At 37.3% G+C, this 22,959-nt stretch overlaps 2 protein-coding genes and 1 long non-coding RNA gene across 5 annotated transcripts; all 3 read left to right on the top strand.

The window, feature by feature from the left end:
* Positions 1–3,328: 3,328 nt before the first annotated feature.
* LOC110885261 (F-actin-capping protein subunit alpha) lies at positions 3,329–8,393 on the top strand. The gene is made up of 10 exons (XM_022132948.2): positions 3,329–3,573; positions 3,648–3,763; positions 4,259–4,348; positions 5,619–5,683; positions 5,778–5,939; positions 6,066–6,144; positions 6,228–6,305; positions 7,182–7,256; positions 7,337–7,372; positions 7,966–8,393. Exons 1-10 carry the CDS (start codon positions 3,465–3,467, stop codon positions 8,071–8,073), a joined length of 918 nt encoding a protein of 305 aa, XP_021988640.1. The 5' UTR covers positions 3,329–3,464; the 3' UTR covers positions 8,074–8,393.
* Positions 8,394–9,776: 1,383 nt separating this feature from the next.
* LOC110885262 lies at positions 9,777–12,639 on the top strand. 3 transcript variants are annotated; one of them, XR_002562007.2, is made up of 5 exons: positions 9,777–10,019; positions 10,108–10,159; positions 11,430–11,501; positions 11,587–11,691; positions 11,775–12,639. It is a non-coding gene; the product is annotated as an uncharacterized LOC110885262 (long non-coding RNA). The 3 variants fall into 3 exon arrangements; XR_002562008.2 differs by lacking the exon at positions 10,108–10,159 and having other exon boundaries at positions 9,782–10,019; positions 11,775–11,842; positions 11,998–12,639; XR_002562006.2 differs by lacking the exon at positions 10,108–10,159 and having other exon boundaries at positions 9,783–10,019.
* Positions 12,640–14,829: 2,190 nt separating this feature from the next.
* On the top strand, positions 14,830–22,566 carry LOC110885263. The gene is made up of 3 exons (XM_022132949.2): positions 14,830–15,342; positions 18,763–20,125; positions 21,356–22,566. Exons 1-3 carry the CDS (start codon positions 14,943–14,945, stop codon positions 22,275–22,277), a joined length of 2,685 nt encoding a protein of 894 aa, XP_021988641.1. The 5' UTR covers positions 14,830–14,942; the 3' UTR covers positions 22,278–22,566.
* The last annotated feature ends 393 nt before the right edge of the window (positions 22,567–22,959 follow it).

Below are 22,959 nucleotides of genomic sequence, written 5' to 3'. Positions count from 1 at the left end.
AAATATCTTTTATCTAAAACGCAATGACCATAAAACACAAAAAAATGTCTTTTACCTAAAACACAATTGACTAAAAACTCATAAAATTTATTTTACCTAAAACGCAATGGACTAGAAACACAATAAAATATGTTGTTTCTAAAACGCAATGGCTGAAAAACAGAAATAAATGTCTTTTACCTAAAACGCAATGAACTAAAAACACATTAGATATGTTTTTACCTAAAATGCAATGAATTAAAAACACAATAAAATGTGTTGTTTCTGAAACGCAATGGCTGAAAAACACAAATAAATGTCTTTTTTTTTTTTTTTTTTTTGTAAAACTCAATGGCCTAAAAACACAAAGAAATGTCTTATTTCTAAAACGCAATGGCCAGAAAACACAAAGAAATGTCTTTTTCTAAAACGCAATGGCCAGAAAACAGAAAAAAATGTGTTTTACCTAAAACGTAATGGAGTAAAAACATAATAAAATGTGTTTTTTTCTAAAAGCCAATGGACTGAAAATACAAAAAAAAGTGTTTTTTCATTACTCTGTAAAACGCAATGACTCAAATTCAAAAACCCAGATCGCAAAAATGCAATTCAAAATGTTCTTACATAGATCGAAACCGATTTCTTCAGATTTCTTCTACGTGACGAAATTTGAATGCTAGAAACATTATCAGCGATCGAATCGAACGAATCGAGTGATTCGCTTCAAAATCACGGGAAAAGTGAGATATTGTATGAAATTAAACTGGGTTTCTTCAAAAAAAAGTTGAAGAACATGCTGATTGGGTATTTGATTCATTGATTGGTGACAAAAATCGCACTATAATGTAGTGATTGAGATAGAAAGTAAAGAAAATGTTGAAGATGGTGGGTTTTGAAAATGGTGGGTTTTGAAGTTACAGGGAGAGAAGAAGGAAGAAGAGATAAAATTGACTAAAATAAAAAAAGGTCACCTAACCAAAAAAAATGGCTTTCTCTGGGCGACTTGGGCGATTTTGGAGACATCAACTGAAAACTAATCTGATCTTCTTCGTTCCTCTTCTCGATTGCATCTGGTTAGTTTTAATTTGATTCAATCGTTGGTAGGATTTCTGTGTATGAGGGTTTCGGCGATTAGACTTCTAGGCTGATTAGGGTTTGTGTTCTCAAACGGGTTTGGCGGCTTGTGCGATCGAACCTGTTTTGGGTTTGCTACAATCCTAATCAATAATCTGGTAAAAGCTGCTTCTTCTTAATACCTATTCGGCGTGTTGGGTAATCTGGCCGTTCTGTTTCGGCACTCTGATCCAAGTTCAGTCCGATTCTGTATTAGGGGTTCGGCAATTGTTGGTTTTCTTTCACCATGGATGATTCAGATGCAGATAACTCCAAGGTGTTTGCTACTAAAATTAAGAACATTGATGGTAAACCGTTTGAGCCAAAGAAAACATCACATATGCCTATGGTTTCAGAAGTGGGAAATAAGAAGGTAAGATTCATGTTACCGCTGAATGATACGGACTACGTTCTTGGCTGTTCTGATTCTCCAGATGAGGATTATGCAATGGTTTTTGACAAGCGAAAGGTAGAATTTGTACTACCGCTAAATGATGTCAGTCCTGCCCGCACTCGGAAACAGGAACAGGACGATAATGCTCAAGTTCAACAGCAATCTTATGCGAATGTGGTCGAGCAGGTAGGTATTCAGTAGGCTGTTAGTTCTAATCAGCATCAGAATGTTGAGGGAACAGATAGGAAGGCCAATGAGGCGGCGGATCAAATTCCTAAAGTTAATTTTAGATCGCTAAAATCAGATGTCTCATTGGATGGTGTGGATGTAGTGCTACCGATTGATTCTGTTCGCCAGGTTAATAACAGGTTAGCTAACACTCTTTATGGGTATTTTCTTGGGGATAGAATTGCATATCCAGTAGTTGATTACTTTGTGAGAACAAATTGGAAGAAACATGGTCTTCAGAAAACTATGATGAATGCAAATGGGTTCTTTTTCTTCAAGTTTGAAGACAGAAAGGGTATGGATGCTGTTCTTGAAGGGGGACCTTGGATTATCCGTAACAAACCTATGTTTCTCAACATTTGGTCCCCTACAAACACCCTTAAAAAAGAAGAGCTTAAAAAGGTTGCAGTTTGGGTTAAATTGCACGACGTCCCTCTAGTGGCGTATTCTGCTGATGGTTTAAGCATGCTGGAGTCCAAAATTGGGTCTCTTGTGCGCCTTGATTCGTATACAACTGATATGTGTAATGAGGCTTGGGGAAGGAGCAGTTATGCTAGGGCTCTTATTGAAATATCGGCTAATCGGGAATTGAAAGGGACTCTAACCATGGCTATTCCTGAATTGGATGGAAACAAATATGTTACAGAGACTATTAGGGTGGAGTATGAATAGGAACCCCCGAGATGTGCTCAATGTTGTGTGTTTGGGCATGACTCTGAGGGATGCCCTAAACGTATTGGCTCAACATCCAAACCTCCTACTAACAGGCCGAAAGTAGACGAGGATGGTTTCACTGAAGTTAAGGCTAAGAAAAATGCAAAGAAGAATGGCTTTCAAGTTAATAATCAGAAGCCCAAATTTGAGTATAGACCGGTCGATAGGAAGAAAAAGGCCGTTGCAAATCAGCAGGGTTCTACTTCTAAAATTCAAACTCATAATCCGTTTTCTGCTCTTGCTTCTGTTGGGGGAAACGGTGTTTCAATCCAAGGGAGAAAGAAAGGGGATAGACATGTTCATGAGGATTCAGATGAGGAAGAGGTTGTGGTTGTCTATGATGAAACCAATGACTTTATGACTTCGGGTACTTATCCTTCGTCTTCAAGATCAGGGGCAAGCACCTCTTCTACAAAGTTCTCCAATGGATAGAGCGTCTTTGATTCGTGTTAAGGGGCTGCAATTTCGTGGCAACTTCATTTTTGATGATGGAGGATGAGGATTTTTGGTTATGTATTGTTTTGTCTACTAGATATCTTTTCATGATGTATAGTAGGCTAGGTTGATGTGATGTTATAGATACTTTTATGTCTGTTGGCTTACATATATGGGCTATGTTCTGTATATGAACTAGTGTGGAACTCATCCTCACTACTTGTACTTGTTTGCGGTTGTTTATAATAGATTCACCGGGGTAACCCTTTACCCAATTTTTTTTTTTTACTAAAATACCTTTCTTTTTATTTTTTAATTTTGCTTATAATTCAATTGCTTCATATCTTTCGTATCTTTCCTTTTCCAATTTGATGTGAAACATATCAAAAAGAAAAGAATATAAACTAAATTAAAAATAAGAGTAATTAATTGACATTGAAAAAAATGAATTCAAGTGAAAGCCTCTTTGATTACATTACATCCATATATGTTGTCTTGCCTGTACCTGTACTCTTTCTTCTTCGTCCCCAATTTTCAAATCCCAACCATCCATCCATCCTGAAACTCATCAATTCAATTCTCACATTCATACAAATCATCTATGGAGGACACAGAAGAAGAAGTACTGCTCAGTGATGATCAGAAACTCGATATTGCCAAATGGTTTCTCCTCAACTCTCCACCTGGTGAAATCCAATACGTTGCCAAAGGTCTCACTAATCTCCACTTACTTACTTCTTCTTTTAGATGCCTATGCTTCTGATATTATTTACGGATTTTGCAGACCTCAAGTCACTTCTCAACGATGAGGATGTCTATCGAAGAGCGGCTGCAGAAGCCTTTCCTCTTTACAACAAATCGAATATCATTTGTCTCCACTTTCCAAATCGAAGCGGTGAGGTATGATTTTTTCTTTATTTACAGTTGATTGATGATGTGATCTTCTCTGTTTTGACCTACAATTTAGGTTTTGTTTTATATTAGAGTTGCAAATGGCCGTTAGGGTTTGGTTTACTTGATCTGTTGCTAGTTAGCTTGCATGTTAGGTTTATAGGTTATTAATTATGAGGACAGTTTTACTGATTAACAAGTTAGAAATCTAGTTTTATAGTTTGGTTTCATTTCTTATTTGATTTTTCGTCGGTATGATATATTGCGTTAGCGGATATTTGCTTCATCTGTGGTTGTGTAACTTCCTATATCAGATCTATGTGTTGGTTGACTTGAAATTTACCTGTCGATTGAGAGGGGATTTTTTTTTTTTTTTTTGAGGCAAAATGGTTGTATGTGCAAAGCTGCTTTATGTTACTATTGGGTAGGTGTAGGATATTTACTTATTTAGAGCTCTCAACCATGTTTAAATCTCTCTTTTCTTCTCTGTGGGTGTTTCTGCAGGTGCTGGTATCGTCGTTTAGTGAGATTAGTGAGGATGAGTATCTTGATCCTAGGACTGCACAGGTGGGAAAGGTTGACCATGTCCGGCAAGTAAGTTTAACAAGCTGGTGATTGGTCTCTTTAGCCTTCTATATGTACCTATATGTGGGCGAAATTAAACTGTATTAGGGGCTGTTTGTTTACCTCTTAACGGGGGCTCTTAATGGTTCAAACCTCTTACTGGTTCAGATTGTTTGTTTCGTGAGCAGATGTCTGAATGGTTCAGACATTTGCCTCTGAATGGTTAAGCATTATACTGAGTCTGAATGGTTAAGACCTCTAATCTGAATTGGTCAAACATTTGCCTCTGAATGGTTAAGCATTATACTGGCTCTTAATGGTTAAGCATTATACTGGCTCTTAATGGTTAAGCATTATACTGGCTCTTATTGGTTCAGACCTCTTACTGGTTCAGCACTTAATGGTTCAGACCTCTTATTGGTTCAACACTTAACCATTCTGAAGTTGTCAAACAGCCCCTTAGTTTCAAGGCACATTGCTGGAACAGTTTAAGAATACTAGAGCTGTCAAATAATGATTGGTCATATACAAGGAAATATTTCTTTCTTCTACGATCAGATGCCTCTGTTTGGTGTTATATCAGATACTTGGATTTTATTATGGGTTTATTGGATTAAGTAGGAGTTCTGAACTTCTGATATATAAGAAAGAGTGTTTTCGAATAGAAGCTTAAATATGTCCAACACGAAACAACTAGAGTTCTCAAGGTCAAAATCAAGTTTAGTTTTTATGCTACAATTTGACCGTCATCATTACACTGACTAGTAAATACACAAACCAAGTCGTGAGTTATTCCAGAGAATTGTAACTGCATATTAAGAGTAAATATTAAGCCCTTATTTTACACGGGTTCTGGAGGAACTCTTATTAGATTGATGAGTTCTTTTTTAAGAAATCCAATTATCCAAAGATGAATTATGTACTTTGTGAAAGTGAAACTTTAATGTACCATGAGAGGCAACACAATGTATGTCAAGATCAAGAAATTGCTGATTTATTGACATTGAATTGATTGCTTTGCTCAGAATATAAACTTAGCTCTAGTGTTTGAAAACACTACTGGTAAGATAAAAGTATTGACTTTAATCCTACCCTATCCCTTAAGGTGGCATGATATGCTACACCCAAAGCATAAACTATTAAATTGTAAATGTGTATTGCTTTGTTATTTGGTACCGGTTTTAGTTCGATCAGTTTAGGATGTAGAACTAATCTATCTACTTGCTTCTGTCATTGTTAATCTGGGCTTTCTATATTCACTTGAATTTATATGAAAATACGAAATGTTGCATTTGTTCAGATTTGTACAACAATGAGACCAGCTACAGACGAAGAGCTTCCATCCCCTTACATAGAAGAGTATCGGTAATATTTTTCTCTAGATATCCTTTAGTTTTAAACCAACTTTGTAGAATGTGACTATCATAGCTGACTTACAGTTGTAATATATACTTTACAGATGTGCTTTGGATGCTGAAATTTCCAAGTATGTTGAAGAGGCTTATCCAAAAGGCGTCTTTTCAGTTTACTGTACAAATGGAAAAGATGCTGAAGATTGTGGGTCCGATTTTGAGCTTGTTGTGGTGATTACAGCCACTCGACATAGTCCACAGAATTTTTGGTTAGCAAACTTAATCTATACCTTATAAATTACAAACTTATAATACAATATCTGTTCCTTTCTTTAATTTAATCTTGTATGCTGGTTTGTCACATTTCGAAATATGTGTATTTTGACCCTTATCAGTAATGGAAGTTGGGTCTCAATATGGAACATCGAGTTTAAGGATGAACTGCAAACTGTGGAAGTCAGAGGAAAATTGCAGGCACTTGCTCAAACTCAAAGATAACTTTTGTATTGTGTATAAACTATAAAGGATATAGCTTATTGTTTATCTTGAATATTCAGGTGACTGCTCATTATTTTGAAGAAGGGAATGTTCAGCTAGACGCGAAGCATGAATGCAGGGATTCAACTATCTTTCAGGTTACAAACCTAGCTCAACTAAACTCACTTCCCAGTATATCACAATCAGTAATTTTGGGGTAACAGATCAAACGGGTAACTATTGGTGCGAGCTTGGTTTTAAAATGCGCGCATAATGCGTGATGCGCCCGATGCACTAATGAGAGTGCATCGCAACAGCTGATGTGATGCGTTTACGTGATGCGAGAATATTGCGTGCATTTCGCATAATGCGCTCTGATGCACGCAACATTGTTTCTTATGCTTTTTTTCCAGATTTTATGAACTGTGTTCGGTTTTTTCCATAATTAACATCTTAGTATGCTTGATTTGAACCAAAAAACACAACTCTTATCTTCTAATTACGTCAGTTGCTTTACTTTAAGTATGTTTTTATAAGTTTTTATGTATAAATAATTTTTAACTATTTTTTTATAAAGAATGCATCACATACGTGATGCGCTCGCATCGCGCATCACGCATCAGATTTTTGGACTAAACGCATCGGAGCGCATCACGCAATTTAAAACCAAGGGTGCGAGTTGGGTCTGGTTGGTTTGACCTACAGAACACTTATTCTCTTTCCTTTAATTGAGTTTACAAATAGTTTTTGTTTAAATATGATATATAAAACTAAATTACTATAATCTTGAGATATTATTTAGAGACAAGGTATAACCCATATCGACCTGTTAACCGATAAATGGGTATAACACATAAAATCACCCATTGGTCCGTTTTGATGAACCCATTTATGCCAAATACCCAACCAATATTACCTGTCCATTTTCCACCTGTATTGGAGCTACATAAAACTTAAGCTTACAAAATATTCAATCTTATAAATTTGTCCTATAAAATCCTGTCGTATGGCTGATCTGTGTTGTATACTCCCAGTCACCAGATGATTCTGCTGATTCATTGATGAACATTATTCGCCACCATGAAACAGAATACCTGACTTCCCTGCAGGTTTGGTGTTTCATACACTCTTTTACGAGTCCTTAAACCTTTTAATGTAGATTTATATGCTAACATTTTATCAATGACAGGCGTCTTATTCTAACTTGCCAGATTCCACATTCAAGGTACTTCATTTCTTCTCTTTAACGAATAATTGGTTTAAAAAAGCATGCCTGAGGCGCGCCTAGGCGCGATGCGCACTGAGGCGCAAATCTCAGCGCCTTATGTAGTATGAGGCGCAGGTTGTACAGAAAGCGCAGCTGAGGCGTGCTTTTTTGCTGACAAATCCACTCTGAGGCGCGCGCCTCATGTACATGACCCATTTTGTGCAGCGGATTGTTGTAAATCATGCTTTTCAGGCTGCACATGTATGTAATTTCAATATTAAAACATATATACAGCTTATTTGTGTCTAAATATCAGGTAAATGATCCTAGAAACCTCTACAATATATAAAAAAATATAATCGCCTTGCGCCTCGCGTACGAAAAGCCCACCGCTTTTGCGCTTTGCGCCTCGGTTTTAGACCTCGTCGCTTTTGTGCGCTTCGCGCTTTTTAAAACCAATGCCCTTTTTAATTCCATAAATGGTCTGAAAAACAATCAGCTAAGATACCTGGTTTTAGGGATTTACCTTGATTTAAGCTAATAAATATATGCATCGAATAATAACCACACATGATATAAACAATGGGGATTGACGGATGCTGTGAATGCAGGAGCTGAGAAGGAAGCTGCCTGTTACTCGTACATTGTTCCCATGGCACAGCACCCTGCAATTTAGCCTCACAAGAGATCTCGAAAAAGAACTTGGAATTGAAAAATAGGTGATTTTCTTCAAAACCTATCATGACATACATTCTTTGAGCCTGAATCTGATAAGTGTGAGGGGAAAGCTGTCGTTACTTGGTCTAGATTGTTCCCTGAAACCGTTGCCTGTTGCTGGATGATTCATTGTTTTGCTTTACTTTAATCATTTGCCTGTGTTCATATCGTTTGGCTCCATCACTCCAAACATTGAGTAAGAAATGATCATTTGTTATGCACATGTTGTTTAGATACTCCGGATGACTCAGTGTTTTGTTGTAAGAAAATGTCATGTAACATTCATATTCATTATACTTCTATAAAATTTCTTTTATGGTAACTACAAGTTTTTAAATGGTCTTTTTATATTGTATCTTGAAGAACTCTTTCTTCAAGTAAAACGGTTTTCATTATATTATGTTTTACAGTACAGGTGAAGCAAAGTAGAATAAAATGACCAGCTCGGTCTTTATCGAAATGTTTGCTTTGGAAGAAACATACCTGGCACCGAAGTTTAATCTAATAGTTACAGTTGTTTCTAAAAAGTAACTAATTATAATATAGAGTTAATTAAAAAACAGTCTATATGGTCATGACTCTAGTCACCCTTACGGGGTTTTAAGTTTAAAAAAGTTGCTTCTTTGGGTTATGTATTTCATCTACTCTGGAATGCCGGAGGTGTAGTGGGACTGCGGTGTTACAACCTATTGTGAACGTAAGAAAGAGAAGAGGGAGAGAAGAGAGAGAGAGAGAGAAGTCGAAGTGTACATTAGGGAGTGCAAACTCACACACCCTAAATTTACAACATCTATACTATATTATAATGCATGAGGGAGGGATTCCCAAAAGTTAAGAACTTCTTCCCCCCTTATTTATAAATAAACCCCTAAAATGAGGGTAAAGTGGTCTTTTAAACCATAATTATTTTTTAGTCCCTCAATCTATTACATTTAGATCCCTGATATTTCTTTATAATTCAAAAGAATCTTTAATCTATACTATATTATAATGCATGAGGCAAGGGCATTTTAAGATACCAAAAACATAAGAACTTTTCCCCCCTTTTTATTTATAGAAACACCCCTAAAATGAGGGTACTTTAGTCTTTTAAACACTATTTATTTTTTAACCCCTAAACTTATTACACTTAAATCCCTAAGGTTTTAACAAAATTATAGATAATTAGTTACAATTCACCCCTCTATAACAAACTTATAACTTTTTTACTTATTCTTGGCATATCTTATAAACTATAATGTTTAAAAAAAATCCAAAGATAGCATGACAACCTACACATTTTTGTCGACGTTTCGGTAGTTGTCTTGTTCAATATCAACGCACGAATTAAAAGGTACAAGTAGATAATGCTTTAATGTACAAGTGATTAAAGAAGAAATTAACAACTAATCTATAATATATTATAATGCATGAAAGAATGACATTTTAAGATATACAGAAAATAAGAATTTTTTCTCTCTTAATTTATAAGATAGACCCTAAAATAAGGGTAAATTAGTCTTTTAAATACTAATTATATTTAACTCCCTCACGTTAATTACATTTTAGTCCTTTATCTTTGACCAACCAAATCTTAAATAATTATTTAGTAGTTACCTTTTCCTCTTTAAATGGGTTAAAGGTACAAATGTTAAAGTGTAACATACAACTAACTACAGCAAAGAAACTTTCAAAAGGTTGACCAGGTATTATTAAGCTCTGATTTTAAATTTTGAATTCCGCAATATAGCACCTGCCGCTTTTATTTTCTACTCACCTACCCAGAGGTTTTCTTCATTCTACACAAATACAGAGATCAGAGATCGATACAGAAATAGAGCGGGTCAACATCTTCCTGTTAGTCAAAAACCACCGCCATCACAATTTTGGGGGTCATAATATTTTCAAAACCATTCATCTCTCTCTCTCTCACCTCAAAGATACAAATCGAGATCTAGGAGGCAATCAGGTATCAAATATAAAACTATCATTCGATCTCATCACCACAATTTAAAATCTCACTTTCATATCAAATCTTACACATAAAATCATCACAGAATAACAATCTGATTCAGTTGCTAGCTGATTCGTCTGATTCTTTCTCATCAGGTTCGGTTTTTGTGATTTCAAGTCATCAATTGTGATGGTGTTTAATTATGTTGTAAGAGTGATTCGATTTGGTTATTTTTAATCTGTGATTATTTGTGCATACGGCTGATTAATTTTGAAGTAGACGAAGTTTAACATAGATCTAGGTTTTTGCATCTTAAGATCTATTTAGGTGAATCTATCTATTTAGTATATTTTGATTGCGTGTTTGTTACTTTTTTTTGAACGGCGAACAAACTCAATCCCGAGTACTTTCGGGGCACCCACTGGACAAACGGAGTACTCCGAGAGTAACCCGAGTCCACCACCAATTCCGGGGAAAACCCGGTAACCCACCCGCCCGTAGGCACGATAATGAAATTACCGGTAAAACCCGTTTGGCTCAAGGATCCAACCCAGGTTTCCCTGGGTCTCCTATCATTGCCCACCAATGCCTCACTCTGCACCAAGTGGGAGTCGAACTTGCATCTCTCAAGAGAAATGCAAGTCTTCCACCACTTGATCTAGAGATCATTGGCGATTGCGTGTTTGTTACTATGTCGCTGGTTGTAATATCATTACAATACAACAAATTTGTGGGAAAATCCCATACACGCGTAAGAGTTTCATTTAGTATTCTTTTGTTGATGTACTGATTCGAGTGGTGTAAATACAAACATATAAAGTACAAAAAATAATATTTTTTAATGATTCCGAGTTTGTGATAAAATACAAACAATATTATTTTATAATGATTCCGAGTTTATGTGATGTTGTATTTCTAAGGGGTATAATTTCTTTTGTTGATGTACTTATTTGAGTGATGTGCCATAATTTCTCGGTTGCGGGAGAATAGTAAACAATGTGTTTGTTATATAAGGTGGAGGTCACGGGTTCAATCCACATGGTATGCAAGTTTAGCCATTTATTTAAAAAAATATATACATATAAGATTCTTCCAAGTTCAACCAAGGTGCCTTGCTTTGAAGGCCTTGAAATAACAATGAAACTAATGGAGAAAAGTAACCTTCATTCTATTATGCTTTTATGAATCTGCTTTGTATGAATTGGAAGTTTGTCTCACTTTGTCTTCTTATTCTGTTGTCTAGGCTGCATGAGAAAAAAACTATCATGTGCGGATATTTTGGAGGAGATACCTTTATGTTTCTGATAAAAAAAATACTACTTTTATTTTATGAGCAAATTTTGTTTTAAAATTTATTACTCATTGCATTAAATAAATCTTTTGGCTAACACTATCTATGTTTTTGATGATATTTACATTTAACAGATCAGTGTTTCAAATTTAGCCCTTGTTGGTGCATTTATGACTAAACCGGAAGCTGGGTCACCTGTCACCAAGGTATTTTATTTCCTCTTATAGAGAAATTTTACAGTTTTCAGCATGACATTACTAAAGTGTAATTATGAGTGTTTCTACATGTTAGTCTGATTACAATAGGCGGAAATTATCAACAGATCCCTTCATAGAAAGGAAAATGGAGTTTTTGATTGAAAGCATGGATGATCTCTCAATGGAACATATATGTTTGGTAATTGGTTTCTTCTTAGCTGGTGGTTTTGCTTCACATATATGTCATATTAGTCATAAAATTTGTAATTTTTTTTGTTTCAGTTCTATTTTTTCTATCACAGTCTGTCACGTCAACAAGCCTAGCAACAAACATGGCTTCAAAAGTGAAGGTACCTGCATTTGATGTTTGATAATGTTACTGTGGATACTTACAGCTAAGAATTGGATCTTTAAGCACATGTGGAATGCATTCTTATGATCTTAATTCACCTTTTACGTGGATCACCTATTTATTATTGTTTGGCTTCTTGTATATGTTTAATAGGGCTGAAATAATGGCCCATGTTAAGCATAAAAGTTGGGGGTATTGGTACTAGAGATATTAGAAGTGCTAATCTTACGTTGCTAGCAAATTGGATGTGGAAACTTAAAGACAGGCCTATGACTTCATGGGTTAAGGTGGTGGTTCCGATCAATGGTAGTTCAAGAGTGGTTGGGCAATTCCCCCTGAAAGAACGGTATTTGTGAGATGTGGAAAGACATCTGCTCTGTTGAGAAAGAGTTTTATGCTTTGAGCCTTCCAATTGGCGACGGGGGTAAAACTATGTTTTGGATGGATAACTGGGTTGAGGGCGGTCCCTTGTGGAGGAGATTCCCGGCGGTTAATAAAGAGGTTGTGGTTTCTTAGTGCAGAACGATATTGGGCGAGGGATGGGTCTGGTCTTAGGAATGGAAAACGAGTTCAGGTTCCGAAGCCTTCTGGTCACAGTTTGACACACTAGCAGCTTGTCTTGGGGCTGTGCAGTGTGTACAAGGTGTACAAGTGTGTTTTAATAGTGATTATATGACTAAAAATAATCATCTGTAATAGACGGGGTGCAACATATAGTGTTTGAATAGCTTTTGTTGTTTAAAGTAATAATTCGTAATTAGTAATGTTTAAAAAAAGGTGATCATTTGTTGAAAATTGTTGTCCCCGCCGCATCGCGCGGGTTTCCTACTAGTTTGCCACAATGCGACTTTAATCTTCACTACTTTGATAGAAACATCATTTCAACACCTTTGATACCATTAGGCTACGTGCCCTTTGATAGGGAGTTCAATTAATATTACATGTATAACATTTTTTTAACTGTCCACTAAATCACCAGATACGCATCATTGGATGCCCTCAATCGAGCAAATGCATCCCCTCTTCCATAACGGTCAGGGTTGGATGCAAACCCGAGCAACCAAGCCACCAGTTCTGGGGAAAACCTGCCCGCCCGAAGGCCAACTGCGGCAAAACTTGGTTCGGCTCGGTTTCAAACTAGCGACCTCCAAAGAGGCCTAGTTCTAAACTTTATTGCCACCACCAATGTCCTTCAAAGTGATGCTAGTGAGAGTTGAACTTGAGACCTCAATGATAGAAACTAAGTGACTAACTACTAGACCAACTTGTCAGGACATTACAAGTATATTTTTTTTTTTTTTTTTTTTTTTTTTTTTTTTTGAACGGCAAATTTGGATCACTGACGGACCACTGGAGTATCATCGTGCCACCAGCAGAACCACCCGATCATATCCATCTCCATTAGGCAATAATGCCTATACACCAATTCAGGAGGAAACCCAATAAATATGGGAAAAACCCCCTTTGTGAGAATCGAACCCATGACCTAATGGTCATAAGCCTTATCCCACCACCAAGATAGCACTAGGCTATAATGCCATGGGTTTACAAGTATAATATTAGTTGTTTGTTTCTTTAATTAGTTAAATCAATATAAGCTAATGGTTTATGTCTACCAAGCTTTGATTTGACGTAGGGAGCGATGGCTAAACATGCTAAGTGACTTGCCAAAACCTCTTCTGCCATGAGACCTCTCTCTTACTTCCTCGTATATCTATGCACTTCTTCAATGTCGTTTCATTTCCCGTGTAACGCCTAATGGCGTGTGCAGTATATCTCAACCACGTCTCTATACTCAGTCCTCTAATTCCTCTCATTCAACTTTAAGACATAACCCAAATACGTTAGAAACGCTAAAAGTTTCCATGTGGTGGAACATCGAGAACAACCAAGCACCTTGTAACTTAGATGTTTATAAAGTCACTAAATGCATGAATATTGGGGTCACAATTGTTGGTACTTGGTATTAAGGGGTCTATTCAAATGATGGCATTTGTCAGTGTTCTTCAATTATATGCACACTCCTCATGGTTGATGCTTTTTTTTATCGATCAATGAATTCTCCATATGGATTACTGGTAAATTCACTACATTGGGATACACTCGCCTCCGAACCAGGAAAAACCCTCACTTAAGGCTGAAGCTCGTGAACACTCGCCCGAAGTCACGGCAATGCGATGAGGTAAAACCCGCTTAGTTCAAGAACCGAACTAGCGATCTCCGCTTAATCTCCCATCATCACTAGGTACCGCTAAAACTAACAGGAAGGACATGAATCAAACGTGGGTCACTTAGGACATCAGGTCCTCTCTCTTACCACTCTATCATCAGCTCATTGGTTTATTATCGCTGATGCTTTTATTCTTTTTTATTTTTATTTTGTTTGTTATAATGGAAAAGATATTATATAGTTCCCTTTTTATCATGTTGAAACACTTTTGTGTTGGGTGCCTTAAAGTATCTGGAGCAAAGAGCCATCAAAATATAAAACAAAAACACCCTTGGCGTTGTTGCGGTTATTTTTTCTCCTCTCTCTATGGCATGACTGCGGTGTATGTGTATTGGGATAGTTGAGATATTTAAGTGAGAATCAAATGTGCAACTTTCGGGTTTCAATGTATTTCAATCCTCTAACCCTCTCCGAACTTTGCCTTTTGGTAAGGGTGGATATAGTTCAGTTTCATTCGGTTATAGGTTAACACCAAAACTATAACCGATTTATAGTTTTTAGATTTCTATAATCATTAGGAATCTATTATAAATAGTTTGGTTAGTTCAGTTATTGAAAAAGTTAGTTCCGCTAGACATGGATAGATTTTTTAAACTACTAAATTATTTATTAAAACAAAAAATATAACAAAATTTGTACATATAACATGTTTATAAAAAAAAGAAAAAAAAGTACATGTTTATAAAAAGGCCAAACACAGGAACTAAAATCACAATTAACTCTAAAAGAAAAGAAAATAAAATATACAATGGGTCACATGAGATGCACGTGTCGTAGGGTTTTAAGCTGTACGAAAGGTTTTTGTAGCGTTCGTCTAGCTTCCATTGCCGAAGTAATGACCGAACAGACACCGTAAACCGCCTCCGCCATGAAACACCTTTCCTCCATAACCGTCTTCCTTAGCTCTTCTTCACGCTCCCTTTTCCGCCGTACACCCTTCTTCTTCAATCCCGAACATGAGACAACACTCGTCGGAATCTCCCATTTCTCAACCTCATCATCACCAGACTCCTACCATTCACATTCAAGAAGAAATTCAGAGGATGTTAGAAACGTTAGGGTTTCTGTTTGGTGGGACTTCGAGAACTGTCAAGTACCGTGTAACGTTAATGTCTATAAAGTTACTCACTTTATTACGTCTGCTGTTAGATCAGTCGGTATCAAAGGACCTATTCAGATCACGGCGTTTGGTGACGTTGTTCAGTTGTCTAGGTCTAATCAGGAGGCTTTGTCTTCCACTGGGATCAACCTTACGCATATTCCTAATGGTTCTTCTTTATCCTTTTTTGTTATCTGTTAATTGTGTTTACAAATTAGGCCGAAATGTTGTAGTTATGTTTTTTAATTTGATGAGATGAGTGGAGGAAGATTGATTTGGCAGCTTTTTTGTAGGGCTGGCAGGAGATATCTGTATAAGACACACGATTAAACCTGTTTACCGATAAAGTACACTACTTGGTTTTTTACTTTTTTTAAAATAAATAGAATTAGGAGGCTACGATCAATCATTTATTCTCCTTGGTAAAACATACAACTATGTTATAGACATGAGATATAAAGTAGTTAACAAGTTGTATTCATGTTTCATACTTATGTTATTCGCGTCGTCAGAGACCTGCTAAACCCGATAAGACACGATTTGCCAGCCCTACTTTTTTGTACTTGAGGTAGTGAATTTAGGATGAATTGGTGCAATATGTTTATGATGTTATAGACAACACCGTTTCTTATGTTCTAATGGCTGATCTTATCATGTGTATGTGCAACATGTATACTTGTTTTAGAAAGCGCGAGGGTCTAAAATTGAGGCGCGAAGGGCCAAGTGCAAAAGCATACCGCTTTTCGTACCAGACTCTCAATTTGTTATATAATATTTGTTATATATTTTCTATAGGTTTTCTGCATCAGTGGCCAATATCTAGACACAAATAAGCTTTATGCATGTTTTAGTTTATAATTTACCTACACTTAGAACCTAAAAAGGCTGTTGTACAATACCCTGCTGCACAAAAATTAGTCGGCGCGTGCCCCTAGGTCGCCCTATGCCAATTCTTTCCTAGAAAGCGCGCCTCCCCTGCGCTTTGTGCAAACCTTGCGCTTCATGTAGGCTAAAGCGATGACCCATGCGCCAGATGCCTTGCTCTTCTGGCACATTTTTTTAAACCGAGCTTGTATAAGAGTCATGTTAGAGTTATTTGCCTTAGAATTACTTCTCAATCAGGCGTTTTTGTGAAACGTCTTAAGATCATGGAATTTATGCAGATCATGTGATAGAACCCAGAAATCTAACAAACGTAACTGATAGATTTAACTGCTGGAAACTTAAATATTATAAGATAGAAGACTCGATTCGAGATGGGTTAATCTCCAAGAACAAAGGTATAGATACCCAATTTAGATAACGTAAACATTGACAATTCTCAAAACTAGAACAAGAGATATTAATAAACATAATTAGAGATAACTGCTCCTAAACTTCAGCTACACGTTTACCCACCAGCCCTAATTCTCATTAACTGCTTTCTTGACTAGGTTTGACTGGGCCCTTGACTGGGTATGGGCTGCAATTGAGTTAAGGGTCCAATTGTGTTTATTGGGCTCTGTTGGAATCGTATCAATACAACCCGCCGGAAAACAGACTTGTCCTCAAGTTGACAATCCGGTATTTGTTGACTATTGTGCCAAGCAATCAACCATTCAATTGTAGGATGACCTGCTTCATAGACCCATCCATAAGCTAACATGGATTGTGAAGACCTTGCAATTTTCTTGTCTTTCTCATCTGAACACCACCTAGATGACCATTTGATAGCATGTTTGATTTCAGCGATTTCCTTCTTATCATGTGTGTCCCCTTCAATAACAGGTGGTTGTTCACAGTTAGTATTCCTTTCTCCAACAGTTTGCATGTTAGGAATCACATGTGCTTATCAAAATCAGATATGCGTGGAGGGGTTTTTGGGGTGGGTTGCAATGGCTTAGGTATGGCTGGTAAATAAGGTTTATCAGCTTTAATTTCCAAAATCTGATGGTGACCTTTCCTGTTATCAGAGTTGACCATCTCATCTCTTTTGCTGACCATTAAACTGTTTTCCACCACCTTGTTCTTCTGATCCTCATCTAATTTTTCACAATAACTGCCATCGCTGATCATTTGAGTCTTGATTGCTGCAATATCATCCTTCATGGCTGCTAAGATGGCGTCTAATTGTGCCGCAATTGCTGATAACTGGGCAGTGATAACCGAATTCCAGGTTCTAAGCGCCATTTGACTTCCCGGCAATGGAACCAAATGATAGAACCCAGAAATCTAACAAACGTAAAATAAAGGGCTGATAGACACCGGAAAATAAAGGGTTGATTTATTGAAATAATAAGATAGTTGGCCTGATTCGATATGGCCAATCTCCAAAGCAAAACACTTAGATAATCAAACTAATCAAGACACCGAAAACTAGGGTAGAAATGAAATACTTAAATAAGAAATAGAGAGGTTACTAATCCTAAAGTTTAGCCCTTAAATTCAGCCCTTTGACTCATTCTTGATTTTCACTCCAATAGCAGTCAACCCCCCCCCCCCCCCAACCACCCAATTAAATCTTTGCTCTTCATTGACTGGGTCGAGGTAATTGAACTGGGACCCGTCCCAGATGGGTTAACCCGCTGACAAGGTAGAGTCCATTCAATACTTCTCGCCCGGAGAAACGACTTGTCCTCAAGTCGATTCGGCGAAAACTGATATGCTCGTATCATTAATTATTCCTTGAACGGTTCAATGGAGAGATGGTGGCATGTAGTAGAGTTTTGAGCTTTTTGTTGGTGGGTATTGAAAACCCACCTTTGTGCCATCCCATACTGATTAGGCAGGTCATTTTGACACCAGGTTGAAGTTGGCAGTGATGCGATCGGTGGTACAAGAGCCGCTGGAAAGTTTGTCCCTTGTATGGGCGTGGTTGTAAACAACATGGGGGAGGGTACTCGTAGAACATGTGTGATTGTTGGTGATGGTGGAGGTTTGTTTGAGGACGTAGTGAGGCAAGGAGAAGTGTAGGTAGTGATGTGCTTTGGTGGCAGGAGTAGGTGGTGGAGATGCTACTGTTGGGGGTTGTGCTAGAGGAGATGGTGGTGTAGAGGCGGAAAATGATGGTGAGGATGGTATGGTCCCTTTGACCAGATTTGTCAATAGGCCTTGGGGTTCATCCTCGGGTTCTAAATTATGTTTAGATGAGCAATGTGAGTAGGGATGATAGGATCAATCGGTGAACAAGAATGTACCATGATAGCGGATGTTCCATACATCTGGGTCTTGATTGTTTCAACATCATTCTTCATGGCTGCAAAAATTGAATCCAGTCGCGCTCCTATGGCTGCTAATTGAGCAGCGATAGCATCTCTGTAATCCCCAGGTTTCTGATCCATTTTCTCTTCGTTTCCCGGCAATGGAACCAATTGATAGAACCCAAAAATCTAACAAACGTAACTGATAGATTTAACTGCTGGAAACTTAAATTTTATACAAGGATCAGCACATATAGTTTAAATATGGTTCATGACTTACAATATGTAACAGAATAACTGCGACTGTCAATTGCTGGATGAACTGGTTACAGAATTTATTTTCACTTCCACTTTTAGATTTAGATATTGTATTCTAATTTGAAGTGTTTGTTTTCTATTGTTTCATACAGGGGGCAAGAACAGTGCAGATAGGTCTCTTCTAGTGGACCTTATGTATTGGGTTTCTCAAAATCCACCACCCGCTCATCTTTTTCTAATATCCGGGGACAGAGACTTTGCTAGCACCTTACACCGCTTACGAATGAACAATTACAACGTGTTGCTTGCTAGTACCGATAACGCTCCCGCAGTTCTTTGTAGTGCTGCAAGCATCATGTGGCAGTGGACTTCATTGGTCAAAGGGGAAAATCTAACTGGAAGGTATTTCAACCAACCTCCAGATGGTTCTTACGCTTCATGGTACGGCCATTACAGAGTTCCTCTTGAAGACCCTTTTGCAGTTTGCAACCACGTTTATAACCAAACTTCATCTGTGCAATCAGATGAAACTTCTAATTCCGACAATATTCGTCCGATTCCTAAACCAGTTATGAATGCGATACGTAATACGTTGAACTCATATCCTAAAGGGATCTCGATCACAGAACTTCGATCTGAATTGGGGAAGAGTAATATTACAATCCATAAGGATTGGTATGGTCATAAGAAGTTCTCCGCTTTTCTCATGGCCATGCCAAATTTGTTGCGACTTCAATCTCAGAAGGATGGTCAACATATCGTACATGGAATTAGCCCAAAAAGTAACGGTCCTGATACAGTTTCTGGTCCCGGTACTATAAAAGATTCAAAGGACTCGGTTCCAGTTGTTACTTTGAAGGAAGATGTTGCTAACAGGGAAATATTCTCAGCTTCTTCCAAGTTAGATAATGAAAATAATTCTACAGAGTCCCAAGCACTTCCAATAAAAGAGGAACAGCCGCCACAACAAGTTTTGGAACAGCCGCCTGTTGTTGAGAAGTTGGAGAAGGTTGAAGTCAACGTCGGTCAAGTGTGTCCAGCAAAGATAAATAGAGCTGAACCTGAAGTGGGATATTTGAAGTCTTTGTGGAGAAAATGGTTTAGAGGTAATGATGATAATGATTGTTTTACTACGCAGAATAGCACTGGTGCAGTAAACGTTGATGGGAACTGTTCGGTTTCAAAAGATCAATCGTCTGAGGAGGGGAAAGTATCCCGATCTTCTTTATTGACTAGTGAAGTTGTTCAAGATGCAAAAATCGGTGGAAAATCTACAGAAGTTGCAGATAAAGTTAGCAAGCCTCGTGGCATCTTTAGTCAGATTGCGGGATGGTGTAAATTTTGGGAAAGTGATAAGAACGCTGATGATCTGAAGGCAGAATCAAGGAAAACTGATGAAGAGGTATCGAGATATTCCGAGATGAAGGAAATCTTCACGGAATCTTTTTGGAATGACGTGTTGGCTTTCTTAGAAAGCTCCAAAGGTTCAGCCTCAATTTTGCAGTCTAAGACCAGGTTCATGCTTCTCTTATTTCTTCTCTCTCTATATGTATATGTATATGTATATGTATATGTATATGTATATGTATATGTATATGTATATGTATATGTATATGTATATGTATATGTATATGTATATGTATATGTATATGTATATGTATATGTATATGTATATGTATATGTATATGTATATGTATATGTATATGTATATGTATATGTATGGGTGTTCAATACAAAACCAATTCTAGGTAAAGAACTGCAAGAGTTTTGTAATCACTTTTATCTATTAACTGTGATACATATGGCGGTTATGTAACTGCCTAACCGCCTCTCTGGCAGTTCTCTCCTAAACATTGGTTTTGTATTAAACCACTGCGCGTGTTGTTCGAGCGATCAGTTAAGAACCATGTATAAGTTGAGAAGTGCGAGAACCACATTTTATTTGGTACCTTGGGCTTAATATGCTGGAAATATTTACTAGAGTGAGGAGAGAAATAAAAACGTCGACAATCTTACCCTTTTTATTTAATAAAAAATGATAAACTAGTAATCCACAATTAAAGGATCATGTACATGTGCGTATGTGGTTCTCAACTTATTTATGGGTTTTTAACTGATCGCGCTCACATATAAACATATTTTATGACAGTTAAAGAAAGGGTTAACTCAAGTTGTACCGTTTTCATGTATGTTAATGCATATTTGTGTGTCCGTTACTGTGCGAATAAGCTAGATAGAGTGTGTGCTGTATATGTTAGATAGATGTAACACATGAGTTTAGTCAACGCATGAGTGTTGCGTTTGACTTGTGGCCATACGTTGATTGTTGTAGAACGTATGTGTGATGCGTTGATGTATGTAAAAACACGTGTCATGCGTTAGTAGCTCCCAACACATGAGTAAGACTATATGTAGGTGAGTCATGCGTTGTTAGTGATAGGTTTTAGATTGAGAGGAGATCGAACTGCGTGTTCTCTCCTTAGCTTAAAGATGTAAACTTTTTCATGCGTTGTTAGTGATAGGTTTTAGATTGAGAGGAGGTTGAACTGCGTGTTCTCTCCCTGAGCTTAAAGATGTAAACTTTTTCAGTATTAATAAAATTGTGATGACGCTGTTATGCTGCCGAAATTTCTACCGAATTTGTTTATCTTACTAAAACTTCTGTCTTGAACACGTATATACACTAATCTTTAGGTTACATGATCCGTATCACGTAATTTTAATGCATTTTTTGGTTTCACTTAGGCAGGAGATGGTGCACAACTTCAAGCAATTCGGACCGTCTCAACTTCAATCTTTAACTGAAAAGCATATTTTACACCTCGTGGACGCACTAATTTCCGAGAAAAAATGGGTGGTAGAAAACCCAACCAGGACTTTTCCTTTCAGAATCGTTGGACCTTCTAGAAGCAGCTCGTCCAGCAAACCTTTAAATTCAAAAGGATCTGCAAACAACAATGATTCACAAGTGCAAAAACAGGAAACAGGACCGAAAATTTCTCCCAAAAACAGAAGTCAGATATTAAGCGATTGCCAGAAGCTTGTGAACGAGGTCGTTAAAGAACATCCCGAAGGTTTCAAAATTTGCATCTTTAAAAAACTATTCCTAGAAAAGTACGGTTATCATTTGGAAGTTCAACAACTTGGTTACCAGAAGCTTGCAACTCTGCTTCAGATCATGCCAGGGGTGAAGCTAGAATCCAATCATATTTTTCCGTCTGGTGGTGGTTTTCGTTCAAAAGATGCCGATGTATCAAAAAAGGACGATGATATTGATACCCAATGGGAAGAACTGGGACCCATTGAACGAATGAAAACAAAGAAAGATGATTTTGAAACCGTTTCGGATAACGATCTGTCTGATTCAGATTCAGAAAGTACTCCAACAGAAGTACAAAACCAAACAAAGGGTAGGAAAGAAGAAAGCTCGTTATTGCAGATACTCGATTCATGGTATAGTAACAAAGAGGATACCACGAGCAGGATAACATCAGACGGGTCTGAGAAACCGCCTTTGTATGATGATGCTGATAAGCAAAAACCTTCAAAACGTTACTCGTTTGTGGCTGATAAACCTGTGGATGGCAATGAAAACTTGATTAATGGCATATTGGGCAGCTTGAAGAAACCAGAAAACAGTTCAGCAGAGTCCAAGTTTCAGGGCTGAACGGTTTTTCATTACAGAAAGTCATCCTGGCTGGCTGGAATTTTTCATGATTGGGCCATAAGGGTTTCGTTGCAGGTCATCAAGCCTCGACGATAACGTGTAACCGAATATGATATTTATTATTATGTTGCCATTGTCGCTACACCATTTTATGTACGTGTCGCCATTTAGGGAACTATGTTCACTCGTGAGAGCCTAATCGTGCAGTATGCACGAAAACATAAAGCGACCCATGTGTCGCGCATGAGAGTTGGGAATTTACTTCATGGCACGTTTTGTTTTCGAGGTTTCTAGTAGTGATTCAATGACAGTTGTCAAAAAAGAACACACACTTGAAAATAAGATACGATGGATCAAACACTCTGGCCAGCTTCAAACAGATATGGTAAATTCTAACAATTTAAAAGATGGAAAAACAAATCAAAAGATAGAAATTTTGACGGCAGAATATCAGGAAAGACTTGGAAAACAATGAAGTTAAAATATCACTAAAATAAGTTTTATGAAATCTTAGCATTAAAACACAAATGGATGATGAAAACAAGTTGGAAGATCATGTTGAACATGGAAACCGATATTATCACTAAGACGATTTTTTTGGACATATTTTGAGATTATTTGTTGAACTACTTGGGAGTTTATGATAGTTTGTATCTGTTATCAAGTAAAAGTGTAAAAACAA

Source organism: Helianthus annuus, chromosome 10 (genome assembly GCF_002127325.2).
Source record: "Helianthus annuus cultivar XRQ/B chromosome 10, HanXRQr2.0-SUNRISE, whole genome shotgun sequence".
In the NCBI taxonomy this organism is placed as follows: Eukaryota; Viridiplantae; Streptophyta; class Magnoliopsida; order Asterales; family Asteraceae; genus Helianthus; species Helianthus annuus.
Note: the sequence above shows the minus strand (reverse complement) of the source record. Positions and strands in the feature narration are given on the sequence as shown.

Bases quoted from the DNA above. Each gene is read 5' to 3' on its own strand.
- LOC110885261 (XM_022132948.2), top strand. From the start codon at position 3,465: ATGGAGGACACAGAAGAAGAAGTACTGCTCAGTGATGATCAGAAACTC. The intron at 4,349-5,618 runs GTAAGTTTAACA...GCATTTGTTCAG, and splicing joins AGGTTGACCATGTCCGGCAA to ATTTGTACAACAATGAGACC. The intron at 7,373-7,965 runs GTACTTCATTTC...CTGTGAATGCAG, and splicing joins TGCCAGATTCCACATTCAAG to GAGCTGAGAAGGAAGCTGCC.
- LOC110885263 (XM_022132949.2), top strand. From the start codon at position 14,943: ATGAAACACCTTTCCTCCATAACCGTCTTCCTTAGCTCTTCTTCACGC. The intron at 15,343-18,762 runs GTTCTTCTTTAT...TGTTTCATACAG, and splicing joins CCTTACGCATATTCCTAATG to GGGGCAAGAACAGTGCAGAT. The intron at 20,126-21,355 runs GTTCATGCTTCT...GGTTTCACTTAG, and splicing joins ATTTTGCAGTCTAAGACCAG to GCAGGAGATGGTGCACAACT.